Below are 21,238 nucleotides of genomic sequence, written 5' to 3'. Positions count from 1 at the left end.
CTCCAAATTCTTCAGAGCCTTGCTAAAATAAAGTGCAGAATTCTTGTTTCTAAGCTTACAATATCATATATTGAGGAGCACGCATGCCTCGTGTGAAAGTGGTATCCAAACACACAAGAACTCTCAAAAGAAAATGAAGATTCAGTTTAACTTCCCATTCCCATTCTGACATGACTGTCTGACCATGGCCTCCTCCACTGCCATGATGAGGTGTGGATGAATATAGGGTTAAAAGATCAGTGCGTTGCTAAAATGACTTTGTGGATATCCTGCATTTTCTTTTAATTAAGTTGCAAATCTACATGACTAAGATTACGGTGCTAGGCACTAATACTTGGAGCAATAAGATAGCTGCATAAACAAGATAAGCACAGTTGAAGGTGACACAAATCATGAAGAGACTCTATGGGCTGTCAAGCCTTTGACATCTAAGGAAGAGGGTGCTGGTTTTTCCCACTTGTCCACTACTGGGTGTAAACACAAGCTGATTTCTTTGTAATTCAGCGTTCCACACGTGGACTCTCCATGACATCATGCTAAAATAAAAGGTTTGCCATGTCAAGTCTAGTATCCAGCCTTATTTTAAAAATTCTCTTATGAGGCCAATCTCAGGTTGAAGAGCAACACCTCATATTCCTTCTAGGTAGCTACAACCCGATGAACATCGATTATTTCAATTTCCGGTAATTTCTCCCAACTCCCTCCTTCTCCCTTTTTCTATTCCCCATTTTGGATACCCTCTCACTTTTTTCTTCAGCTGCCCATCACCTCCCTCTGATTTGCCTCCTCCATAGTCCATTGTCCACTTATATCACAGTCCACTGTTCTTTCCAATCAGATTCCTTCTTCTTCAGCCCTTTACCTCTTCCACCTATCACCTCCCAGCTTCATCATCCCACTCCCCCAGCCAACCACCTGCCTTCTCCCTCATCTGGTCTCACCTATCACCTACCAGCTTGTACTCCTCCCCTTCCCCCACCTTCTTGCTCTGGCTTCTGTCCCCTTCCTTTCCAGTCCTGAAGGGTCTTGGCTCAAAATGCCTCCACAGAGGTTAACTGACTTCCGAGTTCCTCCAGCATGTTATGCGCATGTTGCTCAAAATTTCCAGCACAATGTTTATGAAATTTATATAACAAAGGACATAAATGAGACCACTCTCAAAATAATATTCTCAATTTAAATTTGAGAAACAGATGGAATGTTAGCCTTTTTTCTGATTCTGAAACTGTAACAGAGCCAAAATTAGAAGGGATGTCACTGACTGAAGCGAAATGGGAGACAAACATCAGGACAGCAGATGGTATATACAGCTATTGGAAAGTCTCTCCCTCGCTAGCGAGAGCCTGTCTGAGATGTCAAAGTGATGGGATGGACAGTAGTTTTTGATGGGCTCTAGATCACGGTCTCTATGGGGCTTTGCTATTGCTTGCATGGAGGGTAATGGGGGGGGGGGGGGTCGATGCATTTGCTGGAGCAAGTGACAGACAGACAGACTTTATTGATCCCAAGGGAAATTGGGTTTTGTTACAGCCACACCAATCAAGAATAGTGAAGAAATATAGCAATAAATAAAACCACAAATAATTAAATAAATAAGTTAATCATGCCAAGTGGGAATAAGTCCAGGACCAGCCTATTGGCTCAGGGTGTCTGACACTCCGAGGGAGGAGTTGTAAAGTTTGATGGCCGCAGGTAGGAATGACTTCCTATGACGCTCAGTGTTACATCTCGGTGGAATGAGTCTCTGGCTGAATGTACTCCTGTGCCTAACCAGTACATTATGGAGTGGATAGAAGTCATTGTCCAAGATGGCATGCAACTTGGACAGCATCCTCTTTTCAGACACCACCGTCAGAGAGTCCAGTTCCACCCCCACAACATCACTGGCCTTACGAATGAGTTTGTTGATTCTGTTGGTGTCTGCTACCCTCAGCCTGCTGCCCCAGCACACAACAGCAAACATGATAGCACTGGCCACCACAGACTCGTAGAACATCCTCAGCATCGTCCGGCAGATGTTAAAGGACCTCAGTCTCCTCAGGAAATAGAGACAGCTCTGACCCTTCTTGTAGACAGCCTCAGTGTTCTTTGACCAGTCCAGTTTATTGTCCATTCGTATCCCCAGGTATTTGTAATCCTCCACTATGTCCACACTGACCCCTTGGATGGAAACAGGGGTCACCGGTGCCTTAGCCCTCCTCAGGTCCACCACCAGCTCCTTAGTCTTTTTGACATTAAGCTGCAGATGATTCTGCTCGCACCATGTGACAAAGTTTCCCACTGTAGCCCTGTACTCAGCCTCGTCTCCCTGAGTGGGGGAGGGGGAAGGGGTGGTTTGATGATTTTGCTGCTGCTTGTGAGTTGGGAGAGGTCTTTGGGGATCTATTGTTTTCTGTCATTCATTCTTTAGGTTTTATTTACTGTTTTGTGGATGTCTGCGAAGGGTAAGAATTTCAGGTTGTATACTGTATACGTTCTCTGATATTAAATTGAACCATTGGTTAGAATTATATTCAAAAGCATGCATGAATGTTATGTTAAATTAAGTACCTGATTTCTTTGATTTTTGCTCTTTCATAAATTTTTCTTGCTCCTTATTGAAGTTTCCAATGATTGTCTGCAAGTAGCAAAGAAATGAGAAGTATTAAACTCATTAAAATAACCGGACCTTCAAGAACCAAATGCATTATGATCTTAATTAAAATCCATAAAATTGAATTATAAATGGATTTGACCGATAACATTGTTTATTGTTCCACTGACAAATTTTAAAGCCACTCATCTGGTAGGGAGTAATGTCTGCCCATCATATTGCCTCATCCAAATTAAAACACTAATGTACACACATCTTCAGACATCTACTAAGGCTCCCAATGCATGGAGCCGGCAGTGGGATATTTCAACCTAGAAGGCGGCAACTTACACTGGGCAGCAAAGATTTTGCTTACTGAATACTGTTGGTGCATCTTACTGATTTTGAGCGGCTGACCATGAAAATTGCCATGAAATTTCCCTATCGTGCACCATTTTTTGGGAATCGGCTATATAAGTGATTTCAATTCATATTTCAAGACTGAATAACTTTTGCCAAGATTAAGAAAGCCATTTGTATTGGTCCACAAATCAAATATCAGAGAATTTCAGATCTTCTGGTGGGACCGGAGAAAATCACATGGAAGGCATTCAAGGATGTTGTTGAAAATTTTCTTGGCAACTACAGAGCACCAATCTAGGTCCATCTGGTTGACAACATGCTTCAAGCACATAAAACCATGAAGTGCAACATGTCACTAAAGATTCATTTCCGCATTCCCATTTAGACTTCTTCCCTGCCAATCTTGGTGCTGTCATTGACAAAAGGTTTCACCAAGACATTGCGGTCATGGAGGAAAAAGTATCATGGGAATTGGAATCCATTAATGCTGGCTGATTATTGTTGGACAATTACGTGGGAAGCCTCAGATTTTGAGTATAAAATCATCAACAAAATGTTTTTAGCTGATTTGAACTACTGCAAAGCATCAGAACCATTATGCAATCAAACACATTCTATTCAATAAAAGTTAATTGCTTGCCTCTCCAAATTCCAACATGATAAAAGTAGTCTGAAATTATATTTGTGTTCAGCTTCAAGTAAACAAAAAAAAACTGAGGAAGCAACACTTACAAAAAATTTGTTGTCCAGTGTAATATTATGGTATTTATTACCGTCCAGACAAATTTTAAAGCTACTCAACAGATGGGGAGTCATGTCTGTCCATCATTGTTCCATTCACATTAAGGCACTAATGGAGACCACTTAGTCTGACACCCACTGAGGATCCCAATGCATGGGGCCTGCAGTTGGATATTTCAATCTAGAAGGCAGCTACTTATTAGCATTTCTAACGATATTTGAAGTTCAGATTTTGGGAGGTCCAAAAGAAGCCAGCCCTTGATGGCTGAACCAGTTTAGGTAATGGAGTGAGCAGAAGATGCCACCATTCGGAAGAAGGTCCTCGCCCCACAATGTTTAGGAACAGTTACTACCCCTCAACCATCAGGCTCTTGAACCAAATGTTCAACTTCACTTGCCACATCTTTGAAACGTTCCAATAACCTCTAGACTCACTTTCCAATACTCTTCATCTCATGTTCACTATATTTATTACTTATTTATTTATATTATTGTTTCTTCTTTTTGCATTTGCAGTTTGTTGTCTTCTGCCCTCTGGTTGAAAGCTCTAGTTGGGCAGTCTTTCATTGATTCTGTTGTAGTTACTATTCTATAGATTTGTTGAGTATGCCCATGAAAAAAATGAATCTCCGGGTTGTATATAGTGACATAAATGTAATTTAATAATAAAATTTACTTTGAACTTTGAGAAGAGGATGGAATAATGCTGATCTTATTGAAAGATCTGCCGCTGAGAGAGAGAGAGAGGATTTCTCTCCACTTACACACCCATCTACCTGCAACAGGCCCTATGAAAACCAACCCAACAGCTCAGTTGGGTGAAGCACTGAGTGATAAAAGAAATAGTGAGCCATTAAGGCAGGTTTAGTGACTCATTTGTACTGAGTTAATTTGTCATTCTTAAACAAACAAGAACTTCAAACTGAAAAAAACTGACTTGGCAAGAGTGTCTCTCCTAATGGCGATCCAGCCCAGCATATTCATTGATGACTACATATCCAAAATACCAATACCAGGGAATTACCACATTATATACACAGTTGCTGTTATTGTTCCTTGTGGCACAACACTATCACAGCACGGGGCATTGGGGTTCGGAGATAAATTCCAATGACCAAAATCCTCTCCCTGGAATGTGTGGTGCTCCGGTTTCCTCCCACAGTCTAAAGACATATCAGTTGGTCATTGTAAGTTGTCCTGTGATTAGGCTAGGGTTAAATTGGGGTTTGCTGGACGGCACAGCTCAAAGGGTTCCGTGCTGTACCTCAATAAGTAAATAGATAATACCCTGCCGCCATCAAGGTCTCGTCTCTAGGACAACAGGCTGTTTACATACGTTGCGCGCTATACATGCATTTTAAACTATATTTTATTCCCATCACTGACTGTAAAGAACTTGTATGTTCTCCCCGTGACTGTGTGGGTTTCACCTGGGCGCCCTGGTTTCTCTCCCACAATCTAAGGGAATACTGGATGCCAATGTAAATTTCCCGGTGATTAGGCTAGGGTCAAATCGGGAGTTGCTAGGCAGTATGGCTCAAAGGGCCAGAAAGACCTATTCCGCACGTATCTCAATAAAGACCTTATTTGTGGTTATACTTTGTTTTATATGCTGTGTGTGATATATGTCTTACATCTAACATAAAAATCTACAGCACATTAATGTTGTAATGTCGGCCCAGAATGTTGTACCAAACATGTAACCTACTCTAGAAACTGCCTAGAATTTCCCTACCACATAACCCTCTATTTTCCTAAGCTCCATGTACCTATCTAAGAGTAAGGGACCCTATTGTATCCGCCTCCACCACCATTGCCGGCAGTGCATTCCACGCACCCACCACTCTCTGTGTGGAAAACTTACCCCTGACATCCCCTCTGTGCCTACTTCCAAGCACCTCAAAACTATGTCCTTCATGTTAGCCATTTCAGCCCTGGGAAAAAGCCTCTGAATATCCACACGATCAATGCCTCTCATCATCTTATACACCTCTGTCAGGTCACCCCTCACCCTCCGTCGCTCCAAGGAGAATTGTGCGTGGCCTGTGGTCCAGAGGTGAATTGTTTAATTTGTTTGTATGTATACAGCCAGATGACAACAATTTTGAACCTGAATGTTGGGAAAATAGTTTCTATGACACGCAGACAGAGACAATTGAAAACCCCGATCCAACATGAATAATGTCAATGACCAATTAGGTTTCCAACGATCTGAGCATTTTTTTTTTACTATAAAAACACATTAATTAGAACAAGTGACTATTCATAAATGCATCAAGTGTTGCAGCTGTTTGAAGTCAAAGTTCAAAATAAATTTATCAAATTATGCATATGCTCCTATATAGTACTTTGAGATTCATTTTCTTGTGGGCATTTTCAGAAAAATAAAGTCTCGAAGTCCAACCCTACATCCCTGTCGTGAGAGGAGGGAACGGGTAAGGCCGGCTAACAGGGCTCTACTGAAGCTGCATAGGCCAGTCCCCTGCACAGTGGACTCAATAGATTGCAGAAGCATTGATGAACTCCAACCGTACCACCGACCTCAAAGGACAATGGAGACAGGAGGTCGTCAATGGCCTATGCTAAAGGTCCAAGTAAGTAAAGATATACAATAGAATTTATGGAAGTCTATATACATAAAGGCTGATAAACAATGAGCAAAGAAGACAAATTGCACAAATAAAGAAAATAATACTGAGAATGTAAGTTTTAAATAGGCCTTGAAAGTTTGTGAAATCAGTTCAGTGAGTGAAGTAATCCTTGCCGGTTCAGGACCCTGATGGCTGAAGGATAACTGTTCCTGAACCCGGTGGTTTAGAACCAAGGCTCCTGAACATCCTGCCCGATGGCAGTAGCCTGGATGGTGGAAATTAGGTGCAAGAAACCCTATAACAGATCTGTGGCTTGTGTCAATTCAGCAAAATTAACACACCATAAAAGGGGCATAATAAAAGGAGTTTAAAATTGCCTCAAAATTGCAGTGTCCATCATCAAGGACTGCCATCACCCAAGTCATACCTTGTTCTCACTGCTGCCATTAGAAATCCAAGATCATAACTCCTTCAAATTGGCTACACAGGTCAATAAGATGGTTAAGAACATTGGTCAAGGCATTGAGTTCAAAGGTCAGGAGGTTATGATGCATCTTTATAAAACTCTGGCTAGGCCTCATTTGGAGTATTGCATACAGTTCTGGTCGCCCCACTATAGGGAAAGATGATGAGGCTATGGAGAGGGTGCGGAAGAGGTTCATCGGGATGCTGCCTCGTTTAGAGGGCACGTGCTATCATGAGAGGCTAAGTACACTTGGGTTGTTTTCTCTGGAGTGCCAGAGGCTGAGGGGAGATCTGATAAGAGGTTTACAAGATGATGAGAGGCTTAGGTAGAGTAAACAGGGAGCATCTGTTTCCCAGGGTTGAAAAGTCTAACACCAGACCGCATGCACTGAAGGTGAGAGGGAGTAGGTTCAAGGGGGATGTGAGGGGGATGTTTTTCATTCAGTCATGGATGCTAGGAAAGTGCTACCTGGAATGGTGGTAGGAGCAAATACATTAGAGGCTTTTAAGAGGTATTTGGATAGGCACCTGGAGGTAAGGAAGATGGAGGGATATGGACATTGCATAGTTAGGAGGGATTAGTATTTGGGTGGTTTTGATTTGCCTTTTGGCACAACATTGTGGGCCGAATGGCCTGTTCCTGTGCTGTACTGTTCAGTTATTCTATGAAGGAGGTACAGAAGCCTGAAGACACACACTCAATGATCCAGGAACAGCTTCTTCCCCTATGCCATCTGATTTCTGAATAGACGATGAACCCATGAACACTGCCTCCCTACTTTTTATTTCTATTTTGTGAACTACTTATTTAACTCATTTAATACATATATTTACTGTAATTAACAATTTGTTTCTCTATTATTATGTACTGCATTGTACTGCTTCCGCAGTGACAACAAATTTCATGACATATGCCGATGATATTAAACCTGATTCTGATCATTTTAAGGTGATAGGTGGAAAGTATAGGGGGTGGGTGTTGGAGGTAGGTTTTTTTTTACAGAGAGAGTGGTGGGTGCGTGGAAAGTGCTGCCAGGGGTGGCTGTACAGGCAGATATTAAGGACATTTAAGAGACTCTTAGAAAGGTAAATGGAAGGCCGTGCGGGAGGGAAGGGTTAGATTGATCAGCCAGTGCTTAAAGTTCAGCACAACATCATGGGCTGAGAGGCCTGTACTGTGCTGTGAGGTTCAAATGTTCTACAGGTATGCTAGGGATTCTTAGATAGGCACACTGTGAGAGAAGGACAGGTTAGATTTATCTCAGGATAGGTTAAAAGTGGGCTGAAGGGTCTGTCCAGTGCTATACTGTTTTATGTTTTAACTACACCTCCCTCATGTAAAGTGAGTGCACACATTAGAACCCTGATCAACTCATTTCAACGCTCTTAACATTTAACTATCAATATATTAATCTTGCTATCCATCTCATTTTTAGATTCTTTTTAAACTTCTGTCATTAAAAGAAAATCAGTCAATAATCTTTCCTGTGCATTTATGTCCACTATTTAATACACTTGGTATCCAATTCTGACTTGAAACAAGTGGACTACTGTCTGCAAAGTAACTCAATCCCGGTATTAATAATGACATTACCACTACTTTGAAAAATGATTTTTACCAAGTGAACACTTCTCACCAGGTAAAATACACTGGGAACTAACATAACGGGCTTTATCTCTCAGTGGAAAATCCAACTTAAAGCTCATAACCTTGTTCTAACAGATATTGTCTGGCAATATTGTAGTTGTTCAAACCATATCAAGGAGACTGCCTATTTTATGCTCCTCAACGGATTTCTTGATTGTTTGGGCAGTTTCTCGCATTGAGTCGGAAACTTTCTTTGTAGCAGACGTAGCCACTTTACGCAGGTAATCTGTAATTAAAAATACACAAACATTAACCGTACTTGGTTTTACTCAATGTATTTAGTTTCAGACGGTTAACTTATATATAAAGCCACACACACAAAATACTGGAGAAACACAGCACCTACGGAAAAGAGTAAACCATCGACATTTCGATCCGAGACACTTCTTCAGGATTGGAAAGGAAGGGGGAAGAATTTAGACTAAGAAGGTGAGGGACAGGAGGAACAATCTTTTTCTGTTGATCAGTGTCAAAAAAGCCGAATTAAATCCACTGTGATTCAATGTTGTAAAACAATAAAATCTGAAAACTTCCCGCGGTGGGGGGGGGGGGGGGGTAGGGTGAATACTTTTCATAGGCACTGTAAGTGCTAGGAGGGTGATTAGTGAAGAGGGACAAATGGAGAAAGGTCAAGTTGTTGGACACTATTAGTCCAACAAACAGCAATCAAGTCCATGCAAATTTTGTGCTTGTAAATATTCTTTATTATTAAACCACAGTTACAACATTTCCTTTAAATACAAGAGATTCTGCAGATGCTGGAAATCCAGAGCAACACACACAAAACGCTGGAGGAACTCAGCAGGTCAGACAGCTTCAAACAAGAGAAAATCTGCAGATGCTGGAATCTATGGAAATGAAAAAACTACCGATGCATTGGGCCGAGACTCTTCATCAGGACTGCAAGGACGAAGATGCCAGAATAAGGTGAGGGTTGGCGGGAGAAGGGAAAGGCGTAGATGGTGATAGGCGATACCGGGTGGGTAGGGGATAAAGTAAGAGGCTGGGAGGTGATTCTTACCTCCCACTCTGCACAGGTTCTTACTTCCCACTTCCTCACAGTGAGTTTCCACACCAGCAGCAGGTAAATGTGATACTGCTCTGATAAGTTTATGTGCACAGTTTTCATTTTCCCCCACATGAAATTAATAGTAAATGGGTTAAGATACAAAGGAAAGCAAGGACCGCAATCATAGATAATACAAACATTATGCACCTGTCACTAGGGAGCAATGTACACCCAGTGGCTGCTTTATCAGGTATACCTGCTCATTAATGCAAATACCAAATCAACCAATCACGTGGCAGCAACTCAATGCATAAAAGCAGGTAGACATGGTCAAGAGGTTCAGACCAAACATCAGAATGGGGAAGAAATGGATCGAAGTGACTTTGACTGTCGGTGCCAAACGGGGTGGTTTGAGCTTCTCAGAAACCGCTGATCTGGCACTTTCTGGAGTTCACAGAGAACGGTGCGAAAAACAAAACTCATCCAGCGAGCAACAGTTCTGTGGGTGAAAACGCTTTGTTAATCAGAGGGGTCACGGAATGGCCAGACTGGTTCAAGCTGACAGGAAGGTGACAGTGACTCATGTAAAACCACGTGTTATAACAGTAGTGTGTTGAAAAGCATCTCTGAACACACAACACGTCAAACCTTCAAAAAGTGGATGGGCTACAGCAGCTGAAGACTACAGGTACCTAACAAAGTGGTCACTGAGTGTACTTTGAAAAAGAGTATCACAGCACAGGTACAGGCCCTATGGACCAATATCTGTGCCAACTTCAATGCAGTTTAACAAATCCCAACTATTCCCTGCTGGCTCGTGTGCCTGTCTAAATGCTTTTTAAACACTGCCGTGGGATCTGCTATTATCACCTCCCCTAACAGTGCATTCCAGACACTACCACTTCCTGCGTGAAGTCAAGCTAACCTCACACACCTTTTGCAAGCTTGTCCGCTCAGCTTAAACCTTTGCCTTTGGTATGTGATATTTCCACCATGTGGAAGAGATTCTGACTGTGCACCCTATCTAGGTCTCTCATAATTTTACGTACCCCCTGGTGCCGATACTTCAGGGAAAACAATCCAGTGTTGTCCAGTCTCTCCTCACAACTAACACCCTCCAGGCAACATCTGTAAGACCATAAGATATTGAAGCAGAATCAGGCCATTTGGCCCATCGACTCTGATCCGCCATTTCATCATGGCTGATCCATTTTCCTTCTCAATTCCAATCTCCTGTTTTCTCCCCGTATCCCTTCATGCCCTGACTAATCAAGAATCTGTCAACCTCTGCCTTAAACATACCCAATGACTTGGCCTTCACAGCCGCCTGTGGCGACAAATTCCATAGATTGACGACCCTCTGACTGAAGAAATTCCTCCTCATCTCCGTTCTAAAAGGCCGCTCCTCTATTCTCAGGCTGTGTCCTTAGACTCTCCCACCACAGGCTCAGCAGGGTAAAGTCAGGCAGAGCGATAGGGGGACGGAGAGGAGATTCCGTGGCTGCAAAAGAGACACCAGATTGTGTGTTGCCTCCCAGTTGTTGGGGTCCAGGATGTCACAGAGCAGCTGCAGTAGATCGTTTAGAGGGAGGGTGAGCAGCCAGAGGTCAGTGTGCACATTGACACCAAAGACAGGGGTAAAAACGTGAAGATGTGCTGTGCACTGAGTAAAGGGAGTTACGAAAGAGGCAGAAGAGGAATAGGATGATAGTACAGAGGGACTACTTATTTTAACTATACTTACTGTAATTCAGTTTTTCTCTATCCATATTTATCATGTATTGTACTGCTGCTGCAAACTTAACAAATACTGGTGATATTAAACCTGATTTTGAGATAAATATGGTGTCAAAATGGTTGCTGAAATGCACCTAGTGTGGTAGTGTAGTAGGTAGTGCTTGTTGCTCTCACTTTCAGCATGAAGCCATGTGAGCAGCTGGTGCACATCACAAGTCCTGGTTATGTGACCACTGACACCAGGCAGACAATCTCTGAAGAGTGTTGATAATAGCTGGGGTCACCCGTCTTGTAAAGACACTGCCCAGAAGGTGGAAAAATTTGCCAAGAACAATCACGGTCATGGGAACACCACGGTCACCCTCGTCATACGACACGGCACATAATGATGGTGACACACTGCATTTACAAAACTGCATATAGTTTGGGTTACTCTAGTAAGCGAGAATTTATTTATGAGACTGCAGAAAAGATTCACAAGGATGTTGCCTGGAACTTGAGTTCAAAGGAGACTGCACAGGACAGGACTATTCTTCCTGTAGCAACTGAAGCTAGGGAAAATTTAAAGGGGATTAAAGAGGTAAATCTGACACGAGTGTAGGGTGATAGAAACCTAGTCCAGACTGCCAGAGGCAGGTACACTTACAACAGCTAGGAAGGGCTCAGTGGGATGTGGGCAGTGTACAGGCAAATTAGACTAGTTAAGAAAAATACACTGGTCAGTTGAGGCAAAGGGACTGTTTCTGACTCTTGAACTAAGTTGGGAAATGGAGCCACCATAGATTTCATGGGCTGAAGATAGATCCCATACCAAATGGAAACATCTAACAAGAAGTGGACAGTCACTTGATGAGAAATGATTAATGGGAGGGAAAGGTCAGAATGGATTTCTGAGCAAGGAGCCGGGGATTTTGAAAGGACTGAATGGCCTCATCTCGTACCACCGCAAGTTTATGACCGCGTCCAACTTCACCCACAGGTTATGTATGTCCATGAGATCTTAATACGGAAAAATAAGGAAATAGAGAAAAAAAAGGAAACATCCAACTGGGTTGTGTGAATACTGTAATCAACCAGAAACAGTTGAACATACATTGATAAAATGTAAGAACTATGAAAGAGAAAGAGTGAAGATGATAGGAGCGCTTCAGATAAACAAAAACACTGCTGTGGGTATAGAAGACACTTTAGGTGGGAGTTCAAGAGAAATACGGACTGTGAGATTCAAAATTAAGATGTGCGTTTCTGAAAGAGGTCTGGGTTAAAGTCAGAGGACAAATGTGATTTAATTATGTCTGGGTTAAAGTCAGAGGACAAATGTGATTTAATTATGTCCGGGTTAAAGTCAGAGGACAAATGTGATTTAATTATGTCTGGGTTAAAGTCAGAAAACAAATGTGATTTAATTATGAATGCAGAAGTCCTGACAAGATTAACTGTTTGTGGAATCATTGAAGTCCTGAGATATGGACTATTGTTTTACAGAAATGTGTAAAAAAACAACTCCAAATATGGAATGGGAAAACACTGTGTACCTCCCGAGTTAGGGAGGGGAAGGGTAAGGAAGAAGGATAAAACCTGCTGCCCTGGAAGGTTCAGGGTTCCCTTCTCTGAGGGGGCCCAGCTCTGCAGAACTGTTAATAAACTTTGTTTCCTTGAATTTGTCTTGAAGCCATTATTCGGGAGCGTGGCTCGTTTCTGACACGGACCTATATCATGAAGTATTTGAAAGACTCTGGTTTATTATATAGAATTTAGGAAATGCAATTCTTTTCATTCCTCCTGTTTATTAAACGATCCACACTCCAAGTCTAGTAGGTGGTGGTAATGCACCTTAAAGCTGGTTTGCCAACCGCCATAAAACAACAGAAGAAGAAGAAGAGATCTTAATGTGTGCCAATTATACCACCTCACCCTCCCTCCCCCCATTTCTTCCATCACTTCAGCAAGAGCTGTGTTCCCTGGGGGTGAGGGGCCTCTGGATGCCCAAGTGGGTTGGGGTGAGGATGTAGGAAGCAGGATGGGCGAGAGGGACAGGGAGGGACTGTGTTGGGGCATGGTAGACAGGGAGGGTGCAGTGTTAAGGGGGCAAAGGCAGAGCCAGGTTGGGACATGGGGGTGGGGGGGAAGAGAAGAGGGAGGAAGTGGGGGGTGTAATGGGGCGAAGGATGGACTGGGTTCGGGTGTTGAAAGAAGATTGTTGGAGAAGTGTGGGATGTTAAAGGATGGAGGAGCTGGGTTAGGGATTTGGAGGAGGGTGGGGTGCTATGAGCAAAGGAGGGGCTAATTGGGGTTTTAAAAGCGCAGGGAGAGAAGCTGGGATGTTTTGGTGTGTTGAAGGGGAGGGAGGGAGAGATGTTAAGGGTGGAGGGGCTAATTGGGGTTTTAAAAGCGCAGGGAGAGAAGGTGGGATGTTTTGGTGTGTTGAAAGGGAGAGATGTTAAGGGTGGAGGGGCTGGGTTAGGCTTTGGAGGAGGAGGGTAGGTGCTATGGGCAAAGGAGCGGTCAGCTGGGGTGTTAAGGGGCAACAGGATTTGGGCGTTTTGAGGAGGGGGTGTTAAAGGGAAGAAGGAGGAGCTGGGTGACGCAATAGGACGGTGAATGGAGAGGGTATATCGGAGCCAGGGTGTGTTTGCTTCCGGGCGTCCACCGTGCACTCACTGCCCACGCCTCTGGCCTGCTCCAGGACGGGCCCAGTTCCAGGCTCCTGTGCCGTCGACGCCCCTTGCCCGGGAAGCAACTCGTCCGGCTCCTCCTTCGGCAACAGCAACGTGGCCTCTTGCCACCAGGCAGAGTCGTCACCTCCCAATTCCCGTAACATTGCCACCGGCTCCCGAGGCCCGGAGAGCAGGCCCACTCACGTGACTGCCGGTGGAACCCGCCGGAGCCGCATAGCATTCTGGGATCTGTAGTCCAATATACTGAACAGTTAAAATAGCCTGTCAATGAGTTGGAATTGTCATCTATAATAACTTTTTGATTCTGTTAAATGTCATCGGATCTGAGCATGCTTCAAAAAGTCTTTATTTGCGCTAGGGGACTCCATTACTTTGAATGTAAAGACACAGACGTGTGCAGACGCAGTTGCGTGATTAGACACGTGATTTAAATAAGCCAATCAGAGCGAAGACTGGTCACTATATAAAAGACGGCCGCTCCACCTTCCCGTCCTCTCTCGCTCGTCACTGCTGGCTGAAATGCAATCGGAATCCATCTATTGCTTTCTGCTGCCTTTGCCCTCTTAAAATTGTCGTAATACTCTTCCCAAGGTAGTTATCTTCTGTATTTCGAGGTTATTTTCTTAACTATTGTGTTATTTTTGTCTTGGGGTGATAGGACCTTCCTTTCCTGCTCTAGACGTCTCTTTTGGAGTGTATTTGCCCAAGGAGGCCCTGATCGAAGCCATGTTCAGCTGAAACAGGTAGCTTATGTGGTCAAAACAGGTGCCCAGAGTGAATTCTCTTCCATAGACGGTCGCTGGCCAGTCTTCAATTGTGTCTTGACTAGCAACATTGATATGGAAGACAATGCTGTAAGTCATCTTTGCTAAAGTGTATTCGGAACAGGGCATGTAAGATCTTTTTATTGCATTAGTGCATTACTCAGTGTATTTGAGATGCTCCTGAGCAAGCCATTACAATTTGCTAACTGCAATTTTCAATAGACTTTTTTTTCCTTCCCCTGTTTACAGATGAATTGTTTTGGCATATCCCATTTCCGAGAGGACTTCGATGCTGGTTAGACATTGATTCCTTTCCGCAGAGAATTAAGATGCCGGCTGCGATCTTGGAAGCTTGTAAATCCATTTTTGTCAAGGTTAGCACAGTTTACAGTAAAGTTTTAAGTATGTGTATGTTGTCATGTACGACCTTGAGATTAATTTTCTTGTGGGCATACTTAGTAAATCTTCACAGTAGCAATTATGACAGGATCAATAGGAGGTCAAACAGTGCAGAAGACAACAAACTGCAAATCCAAATATAAATAGTAATAAATAACGAGGTAGGAGTCCTTAAAGTGAGATCATTGGGTGTGGAAACATCTCAATGGATGAGCAAGTGAGTACAGTTTAGCCTGAGTAACTGTAGTAACGGTTGCTGAACTTGCTGGTGTGAGTCCTGAGGATCTTGTACCTTCTACCTGATGGCAGCAGTGAGAAGAGTGTGGTCTGGGTGGTGGGGATCTCCGATGGATGCTGCACCACCTTGAGTTAGTAGAGTGAAGCAAACTTTTTCTTAGGCTAGCTAATAAAACATTAAGTCACTTGGTTACGATGAAAGGCAGGAGAATGGGCTTGAGAGGGAAGATGGTTATGGTTGAATGGTGATGCAGACTGAATAGCTTAAAATAGTTTTCCCTGTGTCTTGTGGTTTTACAATTTAGCCACTTCAATCACTTTTCACTAAAGTAGACTTTATTGTTCAACCACTGTGTTTATGACAAATTGTTTGATTTTATTATGAATGCTGCTTATCTGATGTTATTTGGTTGTGAGGTTGCTGTGTGTTTTCAATACATGGGTCTGGGGTAGATGGGTTTGTTAAAGCTTTTGGCACATTGGCCTTCATAAATCCAAGTACAGGAGGTGGGATGTTATGTTGAAGTTCCATAAGACATTGGTGAGGCCTAATTTAGAGTATTGGCGTGTCATTTTGGTCACCTAGCTACAGGAAAGATGTAAATAAGGTTGAGTGATTGCAGAGAAAATTTACAAGGATGTGGCTGGGATTGAGGGACCTGAGTTGTAAGGGAAGATTGAACAGTTTAAGACTTCTTTAGAATGTAGAAAATTGGAGGGAGATTTGATAGAGGTATACAAAGTTGAAGGGTATAGCTAGAGTAAATGCAAACGGGCTTTTTCCACTGAGGTTGGGTGGGACTACAACTAGAGGTTAAGGGTGAAAAGTCCAAGGGGAATATGAGGGGAAATGTCTTCATTCAGAGGGTCATGGGTTTGGAAACGAGCTGCCAGTATGTGTGGTGCATACAAGCTCAATTTCAACATTTAACAGTGAGTTTGGATAGGTGTTAGGGGTATGGAGGTCAACAGTCTGGGTGCAGGTCAAAGGGAGTAGGCAGTTTAAATGGCTCAGCACAAGCGAGATGGGCTGAAGGGCCTGAATCTATACTTTTCTATGACTGCTTTTGTGCATATGACAGTAAACCGGGCTTTGACTTTGCATCTCCTTTTTACAGTAGGTCCTCGATGGGCGAATGTTTTACGACTCAAAACCAAAGATCCTTACTGGTGAGTTCATCTGGAAACCCAGCCATGTGCACATAGTGCATTTTATAGCAGTGCATAACTTTGTGGGTGTTGGGCATCACCTTGTGCATGTCTACCAAGGGCCACATCTTCACAGTTGGTAGTTGTGGACTCTCCAACTACATGCTATAGAGTTGGAGAGGCTTTGACAACTTTGGATCTTGTTTATCCTCTGTTGCCACTCAACTCTCCTACATTCTTTGGAGTGGTGGTCTGTGTTGGAATCCATCTTGTTTGACGGGGTTAATCGTGTAGCCTGCCATTTACCTGGGTACAATTCCCCATCTCTCACAGCTTTTCAGTTCCTTCAAGATTTCTGTAGGCTAAGCTGGGTCTTGAATCCATTGGTTTTCAGCCTTTTCTACATTTCGTTCGATAAGTGCTGTGTCACGTAAGTAGTGCAAGAAGAGCAAAAAATAGTGAGGTAGTGTGCATGGGTTCATTGTCCAGTCAGAAATCTGATGGAGGGGCAGCAGCTGTTCCTGAAGCATTGTGTCTTAAAGGTTCATTGAGGAGGGCTTTGTTCTGGCTGGTGGGGTTTCTTAATGATTCAAGATACAAAGTGCTTTTATCAAATTCTTTGTTCAGTATACAACCCTGAGTTGCTGCCTTTTTGAGGCACCACCTTTTGAAGGAGATGCTGGGGAGGCTGCTGGCTGAGTTTACAACTTTCTGCAGCCTTTTGCAATTCTGTACAGTGGCCCTTCTGTTTGGATGCCATATGTGAGGCCAACGTAACCACATCAGCCCCTAACTCTGCCTTCTGTTTTGTAGGGTATTTGAAGCTGAGGAAGTGGTGACTGAATGCTGGTGCAAGACTTCAATGGTGAGGACATTTCAGAGTTTCAATGATATAACTCATAATGTCTAGTGGTCTGTTCCATATTGTAGAAGAGGATGGCTGATCACTGATGAAAACCCATGTATTGTGGACTGCTGGATGAGAGTTGCGGATATGGGACTGAGATCAGCAGAGATGCAGTGTGATCTGCTCATAGAGATTACAGGGTAGGGTCAGGTCCCTTTCACCCAACTTGTCCCTGCTGAGCAGTTCCATTTGGTCTGCATTCCTCTAACCCAGGGATTCCCAGCCTCATTATGCCACGGACCAATGCCTGTGGACCCCTGCCTCTAACCTTTCCTATCCTCATATTTACCCAACTATCTGAACTGCTTCCTCTGCCAGCTTATTTTTCACTGTCCTTCCCATGAAGTATTCATTTTTTTAATTTTATTCAGCAAGATGGCCCACTGAGCCCAATTAAACTCGTATTTGAGCGGGGTAATCTCACAGCTTGCATTTACCTGCTATAATTCCCCTGTTTACTTTTTTTTTTCAGTTTCCTTAAGATTTCTGTAGATTAAGCCAGTTCTTGGATTCATTGGTTTTGTACTTTTTGCTTCTAAATATGCATATTTAGAAATCTTTGTCCACTGGGCATAGCTGCTCATTGGTATTTACTTGCATGACTTGATCAAGTTGGTATATTGGTTATTGTTACGAGTACTGAAGTTTAGTGAGTGTTTTGCATGCAGAATTTTCATTACAACAGACATTATCATGTACGATATGGGCGATTGTGGTCTTTGTTCTTGGCAAGTTTTTCTACAGAAGTGGTTTGCTATTGCCTCCTTCTGGGCAGTGTCTTTACAAGACGGGTGACTGCAGCCATTATCAATACTCTTCAGAGATTGTCTGCCTGGCGTCAGTGGTCGCATAACCAGGACTTGTGATGTGCACCAGTTGCTCATATGACCATCCACCACCTGCTCCCATGGCTTCACGTGACCATGATCTTTTGGGGGGGGTGCTAAGCAGGTGCTACACCTTGCCCAAGGGTGACCTGCAGGCCAGCGAAGGGAAGGAGCATCCTGCACATCATTTGGTGTAGACATACCTCAACCCCGTCACCTGCATGTTTAGAAAACTCCTTGTCCATTGGGCATAGCTGCTAGTTGGTATTTCTTGTCCGTGACTGAGCAACAGTGAATCAGGTTTAATATCATGTCATGAAATTTGTTCTGTGGCAGCAGTACAGTGCAATACATCATAAAACTATAAATTACTATAAGAAATATTAAATATCCAATGCAAAAGATAGGTACTGTGCATGGGTTAATCATCCATTCTGAAAATCTGGTGGCGGAGGGGAAGAAACTATCCCTGAAACATTGAGAAACAAGAGAAAATCTGCAGATGCTGGAGCGTTGCCTGAATTATTAAGTGTGCTGCTTAAGGCTCCTATACCACCACCTTGATGGTAATAATGAAAAGAGGGTGTTTGGGGATCCACGTGATTCAAAGTTTACATTTATTATCAACCCTGAGAGCCTGCCTTTTTGAGACTTGGTCTTTTGAAGGTGTCTTCAGTGCTGGGGAGGCTAGTGCAAATGACGGAACTGGCTGTGTTTACAACTTTCAGCAGTCTTTCCCAATCCTGAGGAGTGGTTGTTCCACACTAGTTGCCATGTGTTTACAACTAACTCTACCTTTTTTTATAGGTATTTGAATCTAAGGAAGAGATGACCAGATGTTGGGTGCAAGTCTTCAATGGTGAGGACATTTCAGAGTTTCAATGATATAACTCGATGTCTGTAGTAGTTTGTTCCATATTGTAGAAAAGAGGGTGGCTGATCACTGATGAAAATCCATGTATTCTGGACTGCTGGATGAGAGCTGCGGATATGGGACTGAGATCAGCAGAGATGCAGTGTGATCTGCTCATAACGGTTACAGGGTAGGCACAGGCCCTTTCACCCAATTTGTTGTCCAACTGACCTAGTCCCATTTGGTCTGCATTCCTCTAACCTGCCAGATGAAGTCGTTCAAGTCAGTAGGTATGGGGATGGGAAAGGTTTGAGCAGAGGTTCCCAACCTTTTTACAACCATGGACTAATACTATTAAAGGTGGAGTCTGGACCCCAGAAGGATAGCTAGATGATAATGGCTGAAGCTGGGTGTGTGGGAAAGGTAAAAGGCTGGAGAAGAGAGTGGACCATCGGTGAAAGGGAAGGAGGAGGGAACTCGAGGTGAGAAGTAAGGCAGAAAGTCAGGAATGGGGTGGGAGAGAAAACATTTCAATGAGGAAAAATTGATGTTAATGTCATCAGGTTTAGGGCTACCCAAATGGAATACAAGGTGTTGCTCCTGTACGCTGAGGATGGCTTCGTAGTGGCATACAAGAGAGCCATGGGCCAACATGTCAGAATGGGAATGGGAATCAGAATCAAAATATTTGGCCATTTCTGCTCTTGATGGGATGGAGCAGAGGTACTCTAAAGTCTGGCCCGACGGCTCTCTAATGTAGAGAGCACGGGACAATAGGTGACCCCAGCACCCCTTACAGTGGTATGATTGAGCATGTGTTGCTAACACTAACATTCATACTGCCCTTTTGTCCCTCTGTTTAAAATCTTTCCCCTCACCCTTTATTTGAAATCCATTAGTCTTTGGTTCCCTTTTCCTTGGGGTGGTTAGGGCAATGAATGCATTCTGACTTTATAAACCTCTAAAGTCACTCCTTAGTCTCTTATGCCCCAAGGACAGGATAAAAGTCCTCACCTGCCCATCTTCACCCTATAACTGTGGTTAGTGACAGTGCCTGTGTTCTGTCATCCCCAGTTGCCATTTGTTCTGTATTAAGCATTCCTGCCCTCTGCAGAAGGAATTTTAAAGTCAAATTGAATCTGAGAGAAAGGCAAACTGCGTCTGAATGGTGGCCTTGCATTCACAGTTCATGTTTTTCTTGGTTCTATAGGTACGCAGCAATTCCCAGGATGGAGTGTGTTCACACTTGAAACTTGCTTTTGACCTGCAGCACTGACTGGATGGTGGCTGAATTTCCTGAATTTTTGCTTTGCAATTGATACATCTGTTGAAGAGTGATGTGCTAATAAATATTGCAAACTGAACTTGTTTGGAATTCAGAATCTGTTCTACTGGAACCGTGTAACAATCTTGCATTAATTCTCTTGGCTTCCAGAGCAGTATAGCAAGCTCATTAAAAGGCTGAGACCATGGCAGTAGAAATTATTGTTGTTTTTTTTTTGAAACTTTGAATAAGAACTTAATACTTATACCAGTGAGTATTTTTTTAAAAAAACTGGAACTTGTTACAGAAGTGTGAAAGAATTTTGATCAAGTTGGTATATTGGTTACTGTTACATGCATTGAGGTACAGTGAGAAAGTCAACAAGCATGAGATTCTGCAGGTGCTGGAAATCCAAAGCCACGCACAATGCTGGAGGAACTCAGCAAGTCAGGCAGCGTCCATGGGAAGGGGAAGATACCAGAAGAAAGGGAGCTGCTTTACCTGAGTTCTGCCAGCATTGTGTGTGTTACAGAGTGTTCTGTGTGCAATCAATACAGAATTTTCATTATAAGTGTATTAAGGTAGCTCATTGTTACATGCAGGTGGTCATAGTCTTTCCATATCACGATCATTCTTGGCAAATATTTCTTCTAGGCAGTGTCTACAAGATGGGTAACCTTGGCCTTTATCAATATTCAGAGATTGCAGTGGTCAAATAAAGCAGTTGTGATCTGCACCAGCTCCTCATTGCACCATTCATTTCCTCCCATGGCTTCACACAACCCTGATCTGAGGGGGGATGAGTGTATTGAACATCTTGCCCAAGAGTGACCTGCTGGCTAGTGGAGGGATGGATGCCACGCATCTTCATCTCCAACCTGCTGTGCAAAGGAAGCTAACAATGCAAAATACATTTCTGAGATAAGGCCACCCAATTAAACCAAAAGGGTCTCAGCCCACTGTATGCTTTCAGGCTTTTGTATCTTCTGCCCTACCCAGCCAAAACACTTTTTGTCCCACTTCCCTCCCGGAGA

The 21,238-nt window shown here is 43.2% G+C and overlaps 1 protein-coding gene, 1 long non-coding RNA gene and 4 other non-coding genes across 9 annotated transcripts in view; 5 read left to right on the top strand and 1 right to left on the bottom strand.

Annotated features, from left to right (window-relative positions):
• Positions 1-14,144, bottom strand: part of LOC140715871 (synapse-associated protein 1-like) — a 46,826-nt gene extending 32,682 nt beyond the window's left edge. Inside the window, exons 1-4 of one of the 3 annotated variants that reach the window (XM_073028356.1) lie at positions 13,788-13,926; positions 10,692-10,890; positions 8,488-8,606; positions 2,551-2,617 (exon numbers count right to left, since the gene is read on the bottom strand). In XM_073028356.1, the coding sequence (XP_072884457.1) occupies positions 2,551-2,617; positions 8,488-8,606; positions 10,692-10,773 (268 nt within the window). In that variant the 5' untranslated portion in view covers positions 10,774-10,890; positions 13,788-13,926. Of the gene's footprint in view, positions 1-2,550; positions 2,618-8,487; positions 8,607-10,691; positions 10,891-13,787 lie in introns of all 3 variants that reach the window. The other 2 variants (XM_073028354.1, XM_073028355.1) reach the window with 2 other exon arrangements.
• Positions 14,145-14,246: 102 nt separating this feature from the next.
• Positions 14,247-20,304, top strand: LOC140715872 (uncharacterized). Of its 2 annotated transcripts, none has more exons than XR_012096199.1 (6): positions 14,247-14,395; positions 14,818-14,942; positions 16,323-16,374; positions 17,167-17,218; positions 18,895-18,946; positions 20,151-20,304. It is a non-coding gene; the product is annotated as an uncharacterized lncRNA (long non-coding RNA). The 2 variants fall into 2 exon arrangements; XR_012096200.1 differs by lacking the exon at positions 14,247-14,395 and adding an exon at positions 14,446-14,697.
• Positions 14,512-14,656, top strand: LOC140716101 (small nucleolar RNA SNORA16B/SNORA16A family). Its single transcript, XR_012096245.1, has one exon. It is a non-coding gene; the product is annotated as a small nucleolar RNA SNORA16B/SNORA16A family (small nucleolar RNA).
• On the top strand, positions 16,458-16,591 carry LOC140716102 (small nucleolar RNA SNORA44). The gene has a single exon (XR_012096246.1). It is a non-coding gene; the product is annotated as a small nucleolar RNA SNORA44 (small nucleolar RNA).
• LOC140716105 (small nucleolar RNA SNORD99) lies at positions 17,293-17,365 on the top strand. The gene has a single exon (XR_012096249.1). It is a non-coding gene; the product is annotated as a small nucleolar RNA SNORD99 (small nucleolar RNA).
• On the top strand, positions 19,023-19,095 carry LOC140716107 (small nucleolar RNA SNORD99). The gene has a single exon (XR_012096250.1). It is a non-coding gene; the product is annotated as a small nucleolar RNA SNORD99 (small nucleolar RNA).
• Positions 20,305-21,238: the final 934 nt, after the last annotated feature.

The sequence above is a fragment of the Hemitrygon akajei genome, chromosome 24, assembly GCF_048418815.1.
Source record: "Hemitrygon akajei chromosome 24, sHemAka1.3, whole genome shotgun sequence".
In the NCBI taxonomy this organism is placed as follows: domain Eukaryota; kingdom Metazoa; phylum Chordata; class Chondrichthyes; order Myliobatiformes; family Dasyatidae; genus Hemitrygon; species Hemitrygon akajei.
Note: the sequence above shows the minus strand (reverse complement) of the source record. Positions and strands in the feature narration are given on the sequence as shown.